The sequence below is a fragment of the Physeter macrocephalus genome, chromosome 17 (genome assembly GCF_002837175.3).
Source record: "Physeter macrocephalus isolate SW-GA chromosome 17, ASM283717v5, whole genome shotgun sequence".
Taxonomy (NCBI): Eukaryota; Metazoa; Chordata; class Mammalia; order Artiodactyla; family Physeteridae; genus Physeter; species Physeter macrocephalus.
Window position 1 is genome coordinate 28,247,823 of NC_041230.1, and position 17,118 is coordinate 28,264,940.

Sequence of the window (17,118 nt, forward strand, 5' to 3'; positions counted from 1 at the left end):
ACTGATTGTAAAACCATTTTGTGCAGTGAGAACTAATTTCTTCCAAATCTCAGAGACCACCTAGACCATGCCCGATCTTTGGCATAAGTGCATGTGTTTCCTCAGTATTTGATGAGCTGTACGCTGAGTAACTGACCCAGGGTTGCTGGGTCTTTATTTTAAATAAGATGCGGGGGAGTGTTTTAAAAGATTTAGAGGAAGAAGCTCTCTTCTCTCAAAATCTATTCAGAGGCTCCTTGAGAACAGGCCCTGGCTTTGTCTCAACCTGCTGTTTTCCTCTCCTCACAGCCTCCTCTCTCACATACTAGGTGCTCAATAAATATTTGTGGGACGCAGGAAGCGAAAAATCCGAATCTGCCCCTACGCCCCAAGGGCGAATGACTGGGAACGCAGGTTCCTTCAGAACCACGGTCTCCTCGAGTTAACCGAGGCCACCTGACCTCGGCTGCTACGGCCCCAGCAGCCGGAGAGCAACCAAGAAGGCGCGCTGCTGGAGCCAAGATGGAGAGGAGGCAGGAGAGCGAGGGAGGCGGCGCCGGCCGCGACCCAGTGGACCCACCTGACGGTGGCGCGGGCGACCCAGCCGCGAGCTCGCGTTGACCAGGCCCGAGCCGCCAGAGCACTGGGCGAGGGCGGAGGCGGAGGCGGGGAGGGGCGCCCCGGCTAGAGCCCGGCCCCAGGCCCCGCCCCCGCTAGGCCTAGCACGAGCCCACCTCGGGGAGCCGCTGGCCCTGAGGGGAGTGGGGGGAGGATGGGGGAGGGGAGGCCGCGCCGCGCGCGCGCGCCCCCGCTAGTTACGCGGACCCCGGCCGCGCGCGCCTCCCCCGCCCCCCGCCCCTCCCCGTCTCGGGGGCCTGGCGCGCGGCCCTGCTGACGTCAGCGGGCGGCTGGCCGTGCGGGGTGCGCAGAGCAGCTGGCGCACTCGCGCGCTGCGCTCGCCCCCTCCCCCGCTTGGTCTGTGGTGCGCGCGCGCTCGCTCGCTCGCTCTCCCTTCATTTTTTTTCTCCCCTCCCTTCCAGCCTCTCTCCTCTCTCGCTCCCCCTCGAGCTCCCGGCTGCCCGCGGCTCTGTCGCGCTCTTCCTTTCTCTTCGGTAGGCTCCACCAAGCGATGCGGGCTCTGGGAAACAGCGACGCCGTCTCCCGCTAGAGACCTGCCCCCCGGCCCGGCCCCTTGCCCAGCCCTGCCCAGCGCGCGGGGGTCGGCGAAGGCGCCGCGGACGCACCGACGGCTGAGGAACAGCGATGCAAATACACTAGCAGCACCCCCTAACTCACTCCCTCCACACCCCGCGCCGCCTCCTCCTCCGGCAGCAGCGGCAGAAGGACCCACCCTGACCCCCACCCCACCCTCCGCCGGCTCCGGCTGCGATTCCTGCCTCGACTATTATTTTATTTATTTTGGGTCGTGCACAAGCCTCAGTGCCTGCAACCCGCGCCTCCTCGGACCGCGGGCGCCTCCTCCCTCGGCTCCGGAACCCCAGACCCCGGCCACCCTCGCCTCGACACCCCCAGAGCCCCGCCAGCTGCCGCGAGTCTCCGCGGCTGGAATCTTGTTAGAGGCTGTCTTTTTGGGGGGTTCTGGTTTCCCGACATTTTTGTTTTCAGCCAAGGGGAGGCTATCGTGATTTTTTCCCCTTTGAGCCCAGGCTCTGCTTTCTGGGGGGGTGGGGGGCGCGCCGAGCCGGGGAGCCGTGCCAGCCGAGTCGTGCGGGCTGTGGCAGGGAAGGGGCCACCATGGGATGTACTCTGAGCGCAGAGGAGCGAGCCGCCCTCGAGCGGAGCAAGGCGATTGAGAAAAACCTCAAGGAGGATGGCATCAGCGCCGCCAAAGACGTGAAATTACTCCTGCTGGGTAAGGACCGGGACTGCCACCCCCATCCCCCGACCCCGGCCACTCTGCACCCCCCCACCAGTCCCCCCTCCCCACTCGCTCCTGGGGATACCTGGTCCCCGAGTTGGCACCACCATGTGCCCAGGATCGCCCACTCCCTCGCATGCCTTACCCCGCAACCCCCCACCCCGGTCCCCTAAGCTGACACTCACCAAATTTTCCCCCCTGTCTGTCCCAACAGGGGCTGGAGAATCTGGAAAAAGCACCATTGTGAAGCAGATGAAGTAAGTCCCTGAGGCATTAGGATTTGTACTTTTATTAAGTATAATTTTTTAATAATTTTTATTACCTTGCTCACTTCACATTGCTCTCCAGGCCCGGTTTTTAATTCGTACACACAAACACACGCACACGCATACACACACCTGAATTTGACTCCCCTCCCCCAGGCCCTACGTTGGTTCTGGGTCCTCCACCCCAACTCCCAGGGTGGGTGTTGTTTTCTCCGGGGGGGGTGGAGGGAAGGGGAGCGCCTGTAGTTGTATGAATGACAGTGTCCGCCATATTGATCAGAACATCACATTATTGGCATGATTATGATCATTACTCTTGATTGTGTGGTGTTTCCTGTGTGTCGCTGCCTCAATTTCTACCTCTGTGTCTCTGTATCATTCTGTCTCTATTTCTCGCTCCTCCTTCCTCCACCCCCTACTCCACATCCATAATCCCATTCCCCCTACTCTTCTCCTGGGGCAGTGATTTTTGAACTTGGCTAAAACATGGAGGGGACCCAGCCCTAGGCTGGGGTGGAGTATCAGGTGTCTGCTGTTCATGGATTTGGTGCTGAATTAGAGGCTGTGGTTTCTGCCCCTCCTCCCCACCCCCAAAGGACGGAGGTTAGGGGAAGGGGCGTGTGGTAGGGGAGGGGGTGGGTGTCCAAGCGAATGTGGCTGGCACAGGTGTATCCAAGGTAGAGGTGGAAGGAGGACGCTGGCTGTGAGGCTGAATGCCCGCCCCTTGCTGCTCCCCCGCCTTTCTCCCCCACCCTCCCAGCCTTTGCTCTCCTGACACTGGCAGTTTTCGTTCACTCTATGGCCTTTATCAATGTATTTATTTACACTCTGCATAGGCTGTGTTACGTGTAATCTACCCACAATGCGGATTTCAGGCCCCACTTGCTGCACCACCCCCTTTTGCCTTAGATATCAGTTTCCCCTCCTAATTAACTGGGGGTGGATTTGAGTGATGGTTGAAAATTAAAACAAAATGGGATATTCCTTCCGTTCCACACTTTCTCAGTAAGGAGCCTTGCCCCTCCTTCCTACTCCCAGGCTTGCTTCTTGCCCCATCCATTCCTGGTTAGCAGTTCCTGGTGAGCCCACAGGCAGCTTTGCTTGGGGAGGGGGTGACCTTAGGTAAGGGGTGCGCGCCCTTGGGCCTCCTAGCCCCGCTGCTTCCGTTGGCCTGTCAGTTCGGAACAGAGGAGTTCGTTAAGACCGTTTAGCGAGGATTCCACGTCGCTTTGCTGTGACACCTTCGTGCACACACAGCTCCTAATTAGGGGTTGCTGTGCAGTAAACAAAAATGATTATTTTTCAACTCGACAGAATAGCCGAAGTAATTGCATCCCGTAGGAAAACAATGGAAAGTAAAAACCCCTTTCGCAGAAAGGTGGGTGGGAGACGAAGCATGCTTGCGGTTTCAGAACCAAGATGCAAAAAATCTTGCATGTGTATCAGGCATGACAAGCGGGTTCTAGGCGGCGCCATGATGGTAGGGAGTAGCGACTCGGAGACAATTTCTCCCGTCTGCTTGACGTGTTCTTATTTTTGTTCGAGAGCTCCCTGGGGCTTTCTGTGCAGAGGCCCCTCGGCTTGCCGCACCCAAATTATCCACGGGTAATTTGGCCTGGGGCTTTTTTGAAGCTTGTGCAACCCAAATGGATGGGAAGGCGGGGCCTGGGGAATTGCTCGTTGCAACAAGGTGCATGTTGCATCTGCCTGGAGCCCTTGCAGGTCGGTAAATGCAAGCAGCACCACCCTTTCTCCCTAAAGGGGACGTTTCAAAACTTCAGAACTCTGTAATCTGCAGTGGCAGGCTTGCAGCCCAGTAGAAGCCCCAGCCACCGGAGCTGGGTGAGGTTTCAGGCGCTGCGAGTGGTGGACAGCGCCCAGCCGAGGCCGGAAAAGTCGAGGAGGCTCAGCTTGGTGGCGCTCGGCTCGGCTCGGCGAAGCCTGGGCGCGAGGCTCGGAGGGACTCGGCAGTGTTCGGAGCCGAGCCGGGGCCTCGGCGGAGAGAGCCGAGCCTCTTCGAAGGAGGCCGAAGGCATTCGGAAACGCTCGGTTGAGGGAAGCGGGGATGGAAGCGGGGTTTATGCTAGAGTCTGGAAATTAACTTTGCATCTGCCAAAGCAACTCCTTACCTGCTTTTCCTGAGCAAACCCCATAAATTAGGTTGATTTAATAAGAAGTTTAAAAATATATATACTGAGTACCCTGAAGGATACCTCACCTTTTTTATTCAAACAGAGGCACGCTTTCCAAGGAGATAGGCGTGCCATTTTAGAATGAAATTTCCTAATTATGTACCGGGGCAGAAAATCTTTTTTTTTTTTTTTTTTTTCCAGAAAATCTTAAATGAAGGCTGTATTTAGACTTCTCCGGGAAAGTCTTCTGCGTCTCATATTTGGTTACACAGAGGAGGGAGGGGGAAAAAAATCAAGCATTAGATATTTCAGACGGTTAAATCAGACATCCTGGCACTTTCTCTCTTTTCCCTGCACTCCCCCCTTTATCACCCGACAGGACACCTTTTTGGAGAAAAATAACAGGCAAAATTGAGATTTTGTAGGTAAAACTTAGTATATTTTAAAAAATACACCAGTTCTCTTTAGGAAATGAGTTAAGTTTGCTCAAAAGGTGAGTCAGAAAGATTTCTGGCCCATGTAAATTTTGCCACAAGGGACCCTAGTGTCCTGTCCTCCTGAAGCATTCATGAATGGCAGCTTTTCCTGTGAGCCCTCCAGCTTGGCTTGAAATAAATCAGATCAGGGCCTTGTGCCAAGCTGGATGCAGGATTTGTTTTATTAACCACAAAATGTGGGATTGGTGTCACTGTATCCTAGTGACAAATTCTTTTGAGCCTTCCCTTGCAGAGGTGATTTTCCAGATTGCCACTTGTGTGAGAGTCACTTGAATCAGGAGAACTGTACTATGGGAGGGGCTGGCCCTGAAAATCTAGGTGGCATTTACAGAACGCAATTTTGGACTTGCCTGGCCAGTACGATTGGTTAACAACCTATCAGACCATACTTACGAGTTAATCAGGATGCTCTTTTATTTCACCCGGGCAGATGAAATTAGAGCGTTCTCTGTGAGTGATGCCCTGTGAGAACTCGATGACTTCCTAATGGGGACTGGGGTTTAATAGCTCAGCCTGTTGCATTGAGAGGAAGAATATTGATATTGAGACATCTCCAGATCCTTTTTAATCAGCATTTCCAGAAGAGCAAAGAGCCACTCCATTCAGCGTACATTCTTATCCACGTTATGGCGTGTGATTAGAAGATGGACGGGGCTTCCATATATGCCTGTAGTAACTGAAATTATATTACAGAGGCCTGGCTGGCAGATGCTGCTTAGAACAAAGTGTTAACACCCATACCAGCCTAGGAACATTGCAGGGAAACTGACCTTTGACATTCTTTTGCTTGATACATGTTGCAGTGGGAAACTTGCATCCATTAAGAGAGGCCACATGTTAGACTATCATTTGAAAAGCCTGATTCTTAATACTTTATTAAAATTTTCATTTGAAAATAGCTTGCTAGTTTTTTTTTCCCTTTGTGTATGTGATTGTGAACTAGTGTTTGGGAGCTCTGTGTCAGACAATCCAGAACATTTCCGTACTGAGAAATAAACAATGATTATTGAGACGGCAAAATATAATTTTACACATACCGTGAGTAATCAGTGACTTTTTATGTGTGACATTTTAAATAATTTTGCTTGTTAGGAGGTCCTGACCTCACCTGTGATACAGCCTCATCATTTTTGCAATCAGGGGACTCTTTTATTCCAATTAATCAAAATTTTAACAGCAAGTGTTAATTTAATCACCAAAACTCTCTCAAAGAAATCTCTTAAGGCATTATATATGGAATCAACAGAATCACTTTAAGTGACTTCCCATTCTGAGCAAATAGTGACAACTACTTGGACCGTCTACCTGATGAAAATGTAAAATGTACTGTGGAGTTGCTATGGACACCACAGTTTGTCCTCATTTGAGATGTTGAGTTTTCTGTGATGTCATATTCAGGCTATCTGTTGTTTTTGGAGTATTAAGTGAATTTTTAGGGAGCTAGAGAGTCTGAAGGTGGCAGTTAAGGCATGGCTTGCTAGCTGGTAGGCTTTATATAAGTGAACACAGTAAAGTGGAGCACTTTGGATGTGTGTTCCTTTCCAAGGTGCTTGCTCAGTGCCACTGGTAAAACAAAATTTAAGGATTTGCCTGGTGAGGACACCATTGCTCATACAAATATCCCAGCCCTTCCAGTAGGATTGGAGTCCGAGGACAGACCCTACCAGACAGGGAAGACAATCTTAAGATTGCCAAAAGCTGGTGGTTTCGTCCTACCAGCTGACCCTGACTTTGTAATTAGTGTGTTTAGTCTTTGGCTTGGGTTCAGGGCAAGCCTGTGTTCATTCAGCACACCGCTGTTTGGCACATGCTAAGTGGCAGGCATGAGAGGAGGTGAATAGCAACTTGCAGCCATTACTCAGTAAAAGTACAGTCATCTGAAAGGGCGTTTCCTGCACATCCCCAAAGGGCCCATGTTGGGGCAGCGCTCCACTGAGAGCTCCTCGATCTGTGGACTTCTTGTTTCTGCAATCATCTCTTTGGCTGCTTTGCTCCACCTCCCCTTCCTCCTGTCTCCATGTTTATTCAAATGGATGCACCTTGCTCTCTGGAGACAGTGTGAGCACAAACAGAATGTCAGATCAAGTAGCAGATGAGTTCTCCTTTGCTGATGGATGGTGCTCTCTCCCTCCTTACTGTTCACTGAGCTGTAAATACCAGCAGACCTTCCTGCCAGAAGAGTAGCAAACAGTCCACCTGATCTCCTCAGGAATCAGCTGTGGAATTCTTGAACCTCAGTCACCGGTTGGATTCTGAAATCGAACCCGTGTGCTTATTGAAAGGGTTGTTGCTGATGAGATTAAATGGATGAAGCTTCATGCAGGATTGACAAGACTCCAGAGGAATCCAGAATTTCTAGTCTCTGTGTGGGGCTAGATTAGATTTATAGTGCCCAGAGTCAGAGGACTGTCTTGTTTTTTTAGCACTTGGAACTCCCCAGATTATATCATGCATCTTAGCCACACCTGCTAAAGATAGGACAGGATCACTTATGTTTTTCAGCTTCTCCCTGTTAACACTGGAGATTTAATATGAGTAGAAAAAGGTCATATTTTTCTGACATGTTCTCAGTCAATCTGGATGCAGGGACTTGGTTCCCTCTCTCCCGGGGTGTTCTAAGTCTCTCATTTCTTACAAAGCTAGACAGACCATTATTGCAAGAGCACATTTTGATCTGAAAGACAGTAGACAAGCTGGTGAGGAGGTGATTTCAAACTGAAAAAAACATTTTGGAAAGAATTACCCCAAAATATGACACTAGCAAAGAACAACTTTTGATTTTGAAAAACTTTTAAAAATGTGCACGTATGTGTATGTTTACATACATACTACATGGATTTTAAAATGGTTAGCAGGTGCTGTAAGAAGAGCACTTCACCTCACTTTATTGACTGTATCATCATAAAAAGCTTGAAGGTGCTCAAACTGCATTCTAAGAATTTGTTCAAACCGGTATCACATTCTTATTTTATTCTGTGTCTCTCATTTATGCACAGTACTGGTTAGGAAAGAAACGCCCTGAGAAATCAGTCATTAGCATAGCCGAGGAAGGAGAGAAAGGAGCAAGTGACCTGTTACTGGTTCAAAGAGATAGGTGGTTTCCTATTGAGAGAAGCCATTTAGCGTGCTTTTAAAACTGAGAGGGGGCTTCCCTGGTGGCGCAGTGGTTGAGAGTCCGCCTGCCGATGCAGGGAACACGGGTTCGTGCCCCGGTCCGGGAGGATCCCACATGCCGCAGAGCGGCCGCGCCCGTGAGCCATGGCCGCTGAGCCTGCGCATCCGGAGCCTGTTCTTCGCAACGGGAGAGGCCACAACAGTGAGAGGCCTGCGTACCGCAAAAAAAAAAAAAAAAAAAAAAAACAAAACTGAGAGGCAGTTAGCAGCGTGGGCTCTGTAACCAGTATGCTTGGCTTTAAATCTTGACTCTACCACTAACTAGAAGTGTGCCCTTAAACAAGTTACTTTTTTGTGCCTCAGTTTCCTTGCCTGTAAAATGGGGCTGATAATAAAAATACCTAACAGGGTTGTGAGCTTTAAGTGATGTAATATATGAAATGCCCTTTTAACAGTTTTCTAGAAATCATTTTACACATGTCAGCTACAGTTTTGATTCCTTTGATTGATTAGTGGGTGTTCCCTTCCCATATGGAGTTCTCAAGTATGTGGGCCTTAGCTTCCCTGAGAGCCAGAAGTGGGGCGCTGTGGTTCATGCTCAGGGTTTCTTCCCCTTGCCTGCTCTGCAGCATCAGTTATATAACTAACTGTGTTGTCATAAGTGATATGACATTTTTGATGGCGCAGCTGCTTCAGCACAGGAGGCTGGAGTGATATTACAGAGAGTGGGAGAGAGCACTGGACCAGGAGTCGAGATAGGTGGCTCTGTCCCTGCCGCTCTGGGGGCTCCGTTTCCTGGAGTAGTTGGCCCAGGGCTACCCCAAGCTCCTTTCCTGTTCTAAGTGAGCTATGAAATTGGGAATTACCTTCATGTTCAGATTCTTGAGGTCTTTGATGCGAGGTTCTAAACATAGAAGAATCAATTCTGGCTCCCTCCTGAGGAGGGTACCCATGAAAGCTCTTTTAAGGCCAAGATAATTGCAGAATAGCAATCTCAACCACAAAGCTTTCTCAGCCAGGAAAGTCATAGTCCTGAGAGGCATTTAGAGAAAACCACCTCTAACCAAACTTTTCATGCAGATGTGCTTCTCAAACCAAAGAGGAGGATCTGAAAGTATCCTGTGATTGAGAAACAGGATGTTTCTGGGAGGAGGGACCCAGTGACATGTTAAAGGAAGAAGTGGTTTGTCTGTGGCTTCCAGGATGCTTAGAAATGGAGACAGCCCTGACTTCCACCCTGGATGGGAGGGCTACATAGACAGGAAGGAACTTGCCTGGGTTCAGGTGCCTAAGATTCAGGGAGTTGGGAGATTTGCAGAATAGTTAAAGGGGAGGATCAGGAGAGCTGTGTTTTAATTTTGGCTCCTTCTCTAACTTGACTTTGGGCAAGTCGTTTAGCCCCTCTGAGCCTCAGTCTTTTCATCTCTTACTTAGGATATGAGCTAGAATTCCTCAGGCCTCTTTCAGGATTCTAGCTCAGTAAATGCAAAGAGAAACCTAGAAGCCTGAAATGCAGGGGGGAATAGTGGGAGTATTTACCGCCCACAGCTTTTATCTGCTGAGCCATCTTTAGTTTTAATTTTCTTTACAGAAAAGAGGAAAAACATTGTGCTTTTCATAGCACCAAAAAATTAAAGTAAAATAAAATCCTGCAAGGCTAATAGTCGGTGCCTTGAATTTGTCCCCCTGCTCACTTGATTTCTCAACCAAGAATTGAGGAAAGGGAGATAATATATTTAAGGATAGGACTGCATCACCAAGAATTTACCCTGGAGGGCTTCCCTGGTGGCGCAGTGGTTGAGAGTCCACCTGCCGATGCAGGGGATACGGGTTCGTGCCCCGGTCCGGGAGGATCCCGCATGCCGGGGAGCGGCTGGGCCCATGGGCCATGGCCGCTGAGCCTGCGCGCCCGGAGCCTGTGCTCCGCGACGGGAGAGGCCACGGCAGTGAGAGGCCCGCGTACTGCAAAAAAACAAAACAAAACAAAGAATTTACCCTGGATTCCCCGCTGATGACTTAGCCAACAGATAGGTTTTCTGTGGAAAATTGTCACTTATGGGAACAACTTCCCCATGCTGTAAAATCAACCTGGGCCACCTGCCTCCAGAGTCTTAGAGCACTAATATTTATTACACAGTGTAAATTAATTAGGTGTTTATGTATCTGTCTCCCTTGCTGGTCTGGGTGCCCCCTCCCTACCAGGGCTCCCTAAAGCAGGAATGGTGACTTATTTTTGCTCATCATACAGTACTGAGCCCAATGTCTGGCACAAAGGAGGTGCTTAATAAATGTTAGTTGAAGAAAAGAGAGAGAACTGAGGTGCACAAAGAATGCAAACTCATTTCTACAAAAGACGGAATAATAATATTGAAAGCCTTTGATGGACATAGACTGTGTTCATCATTTTCAATCCCATCTGTTATCGTCATTTGTTTTCTCTCATCAACCTATGAGGAAATACAGTCATCAATTCCATCTTACAGATGAGGAAGTGTGAGGCTCAGAGAAGTTAGGTTAACTGTGTAACTTAACGTCACACAGCTTAGTAAGTGACAGCAATGTATTGAGATCATGATTTGCCTAATTCCAAAACCTATGTCCTTTCCATTCTAACACCACACAGTTCTTACTAGACTACCACTAGTGTGGGCAATAGAGAGCTGACAGGCCAGGACCCAGTACCCATCAGCAAACGGTATGGCACAAGCCTTGGTTGAGGTCAGTGGCTGAGAGAATAGCAAGTGGTTGGTTGGGGCCGGGTTCCTTCTGGAGGTGGAGGTGGTGGTCACCATCGTGTATCACATTGATTCTGATGCCAGAGTGGTCCCTAATCACCATCTGGACAGCTCCTGGAATCATTTTCCATTCTTGCCTCAGAAGTGTGGGCCATTAGTAGGTGGCAACAGAGAGGAGCTGCCACTGAAGGTTCAGGCTTTGGTGGAAGGAAGTGGTCGGAGAAGACTTGGGAAAGACAGGATAGTAGGATATCCAGCCAGCCAGCCAGCCAGCCAGCCAGCCAGCCAGCCAGCCAGCCATCTGCTCACCCATAAGCATTTACTGAGCACCTAGTGTGAACTAGACATATACATGATGCCATGGAAGTAGGGAGGAAGGTCTTAGTCCCTGCTCTTGAGGAACTCAGCCTAATGGGAGATACGTGTAAAAGACACTTACACCTCAGAGCAGGAAGTACCACGGGGCTGTGGGAGAACAGAGGGCACCTTCTCTAGGCAGGAACATTGGCCAAGAGCAATGACATGTGGGCTGAGTCTTAAAAATGAGTGGTAGTTAGCAGGTGGAGAAAAGGAATGCCAGGCAGAGGGACCAGCGTGTAAGAAGGCACTGAGATATGTCACCACATGGAACATGCTGGGAATGTGGAATAATTTGGTTTGATTAGAACACAATATATAAAAGGAGTGTCAAGAGAAGGAGGATAAAAGATGAGACCGAGATCCGGTCGTGAAGGGCCTTGTTATTGTGCCAAGGACTTTGGATTTTATTCTGAGTATAATGAGATGCCACCAAACGGTTTTTTTAAATTCAAGTATAACTGACATAACATTATATTAGTTTCAGGTGTACAGTGAGATGATTCGGTATTTGTATATATTGCAAAATGATCACCACAGTAAGTCTAGTTAACATCCATCACCATACATAGTTAAAATTTTTTACCTTGTGATGAGAACTTTCAAGAACCAGAGAATTTTAAGGAAATGGGTTGGCAGGATCACTCTGTGTGTTAGAAAGATCACCTATGTGGACTGGAGGAGTCAGGTTCTGAGGTTGGGAGACCAGATGGAAAGTTATTTCTGTGATCCAGGTGGGAAAAGATTAAGAACTAAACTAAAGTGGTGGTAGTGGGAGGTGGGAAAAGGAGATAGATTTAAGAGCTATTTGGGCGGTGCAATAATTGAATTTTTTTGATGATCAACTGGAATGGCGTTGAGGCGGAACTACATTTTAAAGGATGTAGACAAAAATGAGTCCAGGATTCCTGGTTTGGGCCATTGGTGGGATGGTAGTGCCGTTCCCTGAGATGGAGAAATGCAGGAGGAAGAGGGAAGCCTTGAGGAGAAGAATGCTGACTTATTCTGGTCATGTTTGGTCATGATTTTTGTGGATCATCCAAGTGGAGATCCCTGGCAGGCAGTTGGATATGTGGATGAGGAGATAGGATGCACTTGGGGAGAAGGGTCAACTTGGAATTCTGTGGTGCTCATGGGCAGTGAGAGCCTTGAAAGTTGGGAATCTCACCAGGCTAAGTGAGAAGGGGAGAGAAGGCAGAGGATGAATCTCCCCCACACACACAGCTCCAGGAGCTGAGAAACATCTAGGGAGAGGAGCCTGTGATGGAAACCAAGGAGTGAGCTAAGAGGCGGAAAAGAAAATCCAAGGCAGAGTAGCATCATGGGAGCCAAGGAAGGAAAGAATTTCAAGAAGGCGAGGAAGTAGTTAGTTGAGTCGGGTACTGCAAGAGTCAAATAAGATGAAGACTGGCAGGTGACCACTGGGTCTGGAAACTTGTTGGCAACCTTGGCAAGAGCAGTTTCAATAGAGTGACGGGAGAAAAGCCAAATTGCAGTGGGATTAAGCATGTGGGATTGAGGAAGTTGAGGCCACAAATGGAGTCTCCTGGAAAAGAAGCCAGAACTGTAGAAGGAAGCGGGGAGAAGTGGGGAGGGCTCAGGGAGGGTTTATTTGACCTCATTTGGCTCCCATGCGGGGACTTGGATCCACTGAGAAGCTGTAAAGAAAGAGTCCAGACCGAGGGAGATGCAGAAGATATAGGAAAGAGGAAGTGGTAGAAAGAGCGGAGCCCCAAGAGAATGGGCAGGGAGGAGGGGGTGCAGAGTATAGATGGGCAGCTTAATCTGGACATGAATGTGCATCTCATCCCCTGAGACTGACAGGAAGGCCATAAGCGTGGGGTGTGTGTACAGAAATTTGGGGGTGGGATGGTGGGGACAAGAAGTTGGAGTTCTTGCCTTGTCGTTTATTTTTCTCTGTGAAGTGGGAAGAATTAAAAAGCAGCTGTGCTCGTTTACCAAACACCAAAGGTTGGTAACCTTTGTTCTATTCAAGCCACTCATTTATTCATTTACTCAATATTTATCTAGCACCTGTTTTGTATTAGGCATTGTTCTAGGTGCTTGGAGATTCTCTGGTGGGCAAGTCAGTCCCAGGGGAATCAGGCAATGACTTCACAAAGAAATAATTGGACATAGTAATTGCAGACTGTGAAAATTTTTCTGGAGACACACCTTTGCATGAAGCCTTATACCGATCACATAGGAATCCAATTCCTGCCCTCAGAGAGTTGGATCAGTTGGGAGAGACAATCAGTGCACAGAAGAGGCAAAACTGGAATTTGATTTGGACAAGGGCTCAGGATTAAGCCTGGAGGCAGTAGGTGGAGAAATGAGAGTTCAGTGGAACTGGGTTGTTCTACTCTGCCCAGATTCCCTCATTCCAGGCTGTCCCCGTGGGGCTGCCATGACTACCCCTGCTGCTTGAAGATAGAAATGGGCATGTGACCCAGGCCTTGCCATTCACAAATTCCCATTCCCCTGGCCATAGTGATCTTTCCAGGGGATGTGGTGTGACTCAGTCCAGGTCGAGCAGAGTCCTTCTCTGGGATTTTATAGTTACTATGAGAAAGGAGCTCTTCATCTTGGATCCCAGCAAGGTCCTCACTGGGTTGGATTGATGAAAGCCCGGAGTTGTCTGTGGCCATGTTTCCACATCTCCATTACTCTGTGCAGGAAGGAAGTTTACCTATTGTGGGAGAGACTTCGGGGAATGGGGGAAAGAGAGAAGGAGAGAGGGGTTTCCAGAAAGACCTTTGATGATAATTATTGTATTCTCTGAAGCTGACTCTATGCACTGGACAGTTATGTGAACCAATAAATCCCTTCTTTCACATAAACTAATTTGAGCTGGAATTCTCTCCTTTATAACCAAAATCATCTTAAAAATGGGTAAGGCCTTCCAGGAAGATGAAACAGTATGAGCTGAAGCACAAAAGCAAGACTCAAACATGCAGGGCACCGTCATGGGGTAGTGGACAGTCTTATGTAACTGAAGAGTTGGGGTTTGTGGGAATATGAGGAGAAGTGTGGAAAGGAAGAGTGGAGCTGGATTGTAGGCTTCCCTGAGCATTTCGCTACGGGGTACACACTGTGAATACATGGTAGGGTGCACTAACCTCCTCCCTACATGGTAGGGTAGTAGAGTGCCAAGTCAGGAGAGCTTGAAGAGAGAGACCAGAGAAGAGGCTCAAGAGCAGAGAGAGATTTTTGTAGTTTGCACTAGAGGATTGCTATGAAAAGCAATGAGGAATTGGATGGGGGAGAGATTTTGGAGGCAGAATAAGTGAGACCTGGTGTCTAGTTGAACATGGGGAGAAAAGAGTAGATCAGAAGAGTCCTCCCAGTTTTGAACCTGGGTTTTGGAGTTTAGGTATGCCGTCAAGTTAGAAAGCATAAGAGCAGGGAGGGAAGTAGCAGAGGCAAGATGGCAAGTCAGACCGCAAGCACGAATTTCTGGTCCTTGCAGGATAACTTCCGTGTTCACAATGTTCAGTGGTTTTCTTGGGGAAGAGAGGTTGGGGCAGGAAGGAGAGTAGGGGACTCTTGGCTGTCCTGTGTGGTAAGACCATGAGAGTCAGTGGATGCAGTGCCCCTGGGGTGGGAATGCAGATGAAGAGGAGAAGGGGTCTCAGAGAAGGATTCCACCCCCCACATTGTGGAGGTGAGGCAGGGGAGCCTGCATTCGATAGACCCAGAGGTAGCTCCAACTGGGAAAAGGGGCTGGAGGTCAGAGGCACAAGAGGAGGCCCTGCCACGTGTGCTTCAGGAAGTTTTGTGTGGCAGCAGGGTTCTGTTCCGTGGCATTGTCCAGTTAGATGAGGACTAAGAAAAGGCTATTGTATTTGGTGATTGAGGCTATTAGTGGCCTTTAAAAGAGCAGTTTCAGTGGAGGGGAAGGGATAAAAGCCAAATTCAAGAACATTTTAAGGTGGAGATAAGGCTGAACTGGGATTAAGGAAACTTGAGTTCTACCCCAGCTCTGTCCCTATTTAGCTTGGTGGCCCCAGGAAAGTTTCTTAACTTCTCTAGGATTTAGTATCTTTACATATAAAATTAGGAGACTGGACCGAACGAGGTATAAGCTTCTGCTCAAGTCTTGAGGTCATAATTTAAGTTTTGCTATCCAGCAAAACAGATGTTCTCGTGGCAAAGGAATTCCCCGCCTTCTCCCTTGGCCACCTCCAACTGAGATAATAAATTATAACAAAATTAAGCTTTCAGAACTCTAGTGCTACTTGAGAGAGAAAACTGGGACATCAGCTCAGGGAACTGTGGACACCAATGCATGTCATGTCCACGTGTACCCTTCGCTGAGCGCGTGGGGCCCTGCAAGGCAGGAATTTGTCTCATAATCTCTCACGGTTTACAAGACCAGGGTCCTGTGTGGCTCTTCCCCAGGGAAGAGTGCAAGACAGAATAACCCCTGGGCTCCCCTGCCTCTCTGAATTCACATGGATAGGGGAAAGGAGGCCCGTGAGCCTGAGCTGGCTGTGTGTGGGAGGTCCAGCCAGGTAGGCAAAGAAGAGTTGAAGGGACCTAGGCCTCAGGAGAGAAACACACCTGACGGCTCCAGAGGGCCAGGATGGGAGAGACCCCGGCTCTGTGTCCCAGGCACTCTGTGACCCCATCTTTGGGGACTTTGGGGAAGGGATGGTAGAATGGCAGTAGGGAGACCCTGGTTCGGAGTTGTGGCCAGTCCTCCTACCCTTTTTTTTCCCCCCATGTGCATGCAATATAAGGCCTGTTTCTTCTTTGAATCTTCTTAGAGTTTCAACCACGTGGACCTCACTAGTCCCTACTTCTTTGGCACACGTGTGTTCATTCTTTGAATCCCAATGAAAGCCCAGCCATGGGTTGGCGTTTTCTAAGTTTCTAGGAACGGAGCTCTTAATAAGACCTACAAGCTCCCTGCCTTTAAGGACCTTACAGCTTTAGAGAAGGGGGATAGACAGTAAACAAGTAAATGAATGAACAAGGTCATTTCATGTAGTGATGTGTTTGTTCTAAAGGAAGAAATTGGGCTCAAACAGTGGGGAGTGGTGAGAGGAGATGAGGGAAAGAAAGCTGGTCAGGAAAGAGCTGAGGAAGAGGGAAGAGCAAATGCAAAGGCCCTAAGGCAGAAATGAGCAAAAAGGCAGCCAGGGAGGCTGGACCACAGGGAAGGAAAAGTAACGTGAAATGGGATTAAAGAGGCAGAGAGGAGGCACCGTGCAACCCACGGAGAGGCATTTGGGTTTCATTCTGAATGCCATGGGGGCTTAAAACACAGGACGACTTGACCTGACTTATGTATTAAAAAGATTCCTCAGCGGCTGGGCCCGTGGGCCATGGCCGCTGGGCCTGCGCGTCCGGAGCCTGTGCTCCGCAACGGGAGAGGCCACAACAGTGAGAGGCCCGCGTACCGCAAAAAAAAAAAAAAAGATTCCTCTGCATTCTGGAAAAAGCAAAACGATAGGGACAGAAATCACATCACTGGTTTCTAGGGATGGTAGGAGAGAGAGATTGACTACAAGGGGGTAATAAGGGAACTTCTGGAGGTGATAGAAAATATTCTCTCTTAATTGGTGGTTACACAACTATATATGTTTATCAAAACTTATCAAGCTGTATACCCCAAAAGAGTGAATTTACTGTAAGTAAATTATACTTCAGTAAATCTGACTTGTAAAATGTCCATTTTTTATGAGTTCCCTGGTGGTCCAGTGGTTAGGACTCTGCACTTCCACTGCAAGAGGCACGGGTTCGATCCGCGGTCAGGGAACTAAGATCCTGCATGCCACGCAGCACGGCCAAAAAAAAAAAAAAAAGTACATTTTTTAATTAAAAAAGAAACAACCTAGGTGTCCATCAACAGATGAATGGATAAAGAGGATGTGGCACATATATATAATGGAATATTACTCAGCCATAAAAGGAAATGAAACTGAGTTATTTGTAGTGAGGTGGATGGACCTGGAGTCTGTCATACAGAGTGAAGTAAGTCAGAAGGAGAAAAACAAATACCATAATGCTAACACATATATATGGAATCTAAGAAAAAAAAATGTCATGAAGAGATTAGTGGTAGGACAGGAATAAAACACAGACCTACTAGAGCATGGACTTGAGGACATGGGGAGGGGGAAGGGTAAGCTGTGACGAAGCGAGAGAGTGGCA

The 17,118-nt window shown here is 48.7% G+C and overlaps 1 protein-coding gene across 1 annotated transcript in view; it reads left to right on the forward strand.

Annotated features, from left to right (window-relative positions):
- The first annotated feature begins 926 nt into the window (after positions 1-926).
- The window catches only part of GNAO1 (G protein subunit alpha o1), a 145,263-nt gene continuing 129,071 nt past the window's right edge, over positions 927-17,118 (forward strand). The window contains exons 1-2 of the mRNA XM_028478364.1: positions 927-1,852; positions 2,073-2,115. Coding sequence (XP_028334165.1) covers positions 1,735-1,852; positions 2,073-2,115 — 161 coding nt within the window. The 5' untranslated portion in view covers positions 927-1,734. The remainder of the gene's footprint in view (positions 1,853-2,072; positions 2,116-17,118) is intronic.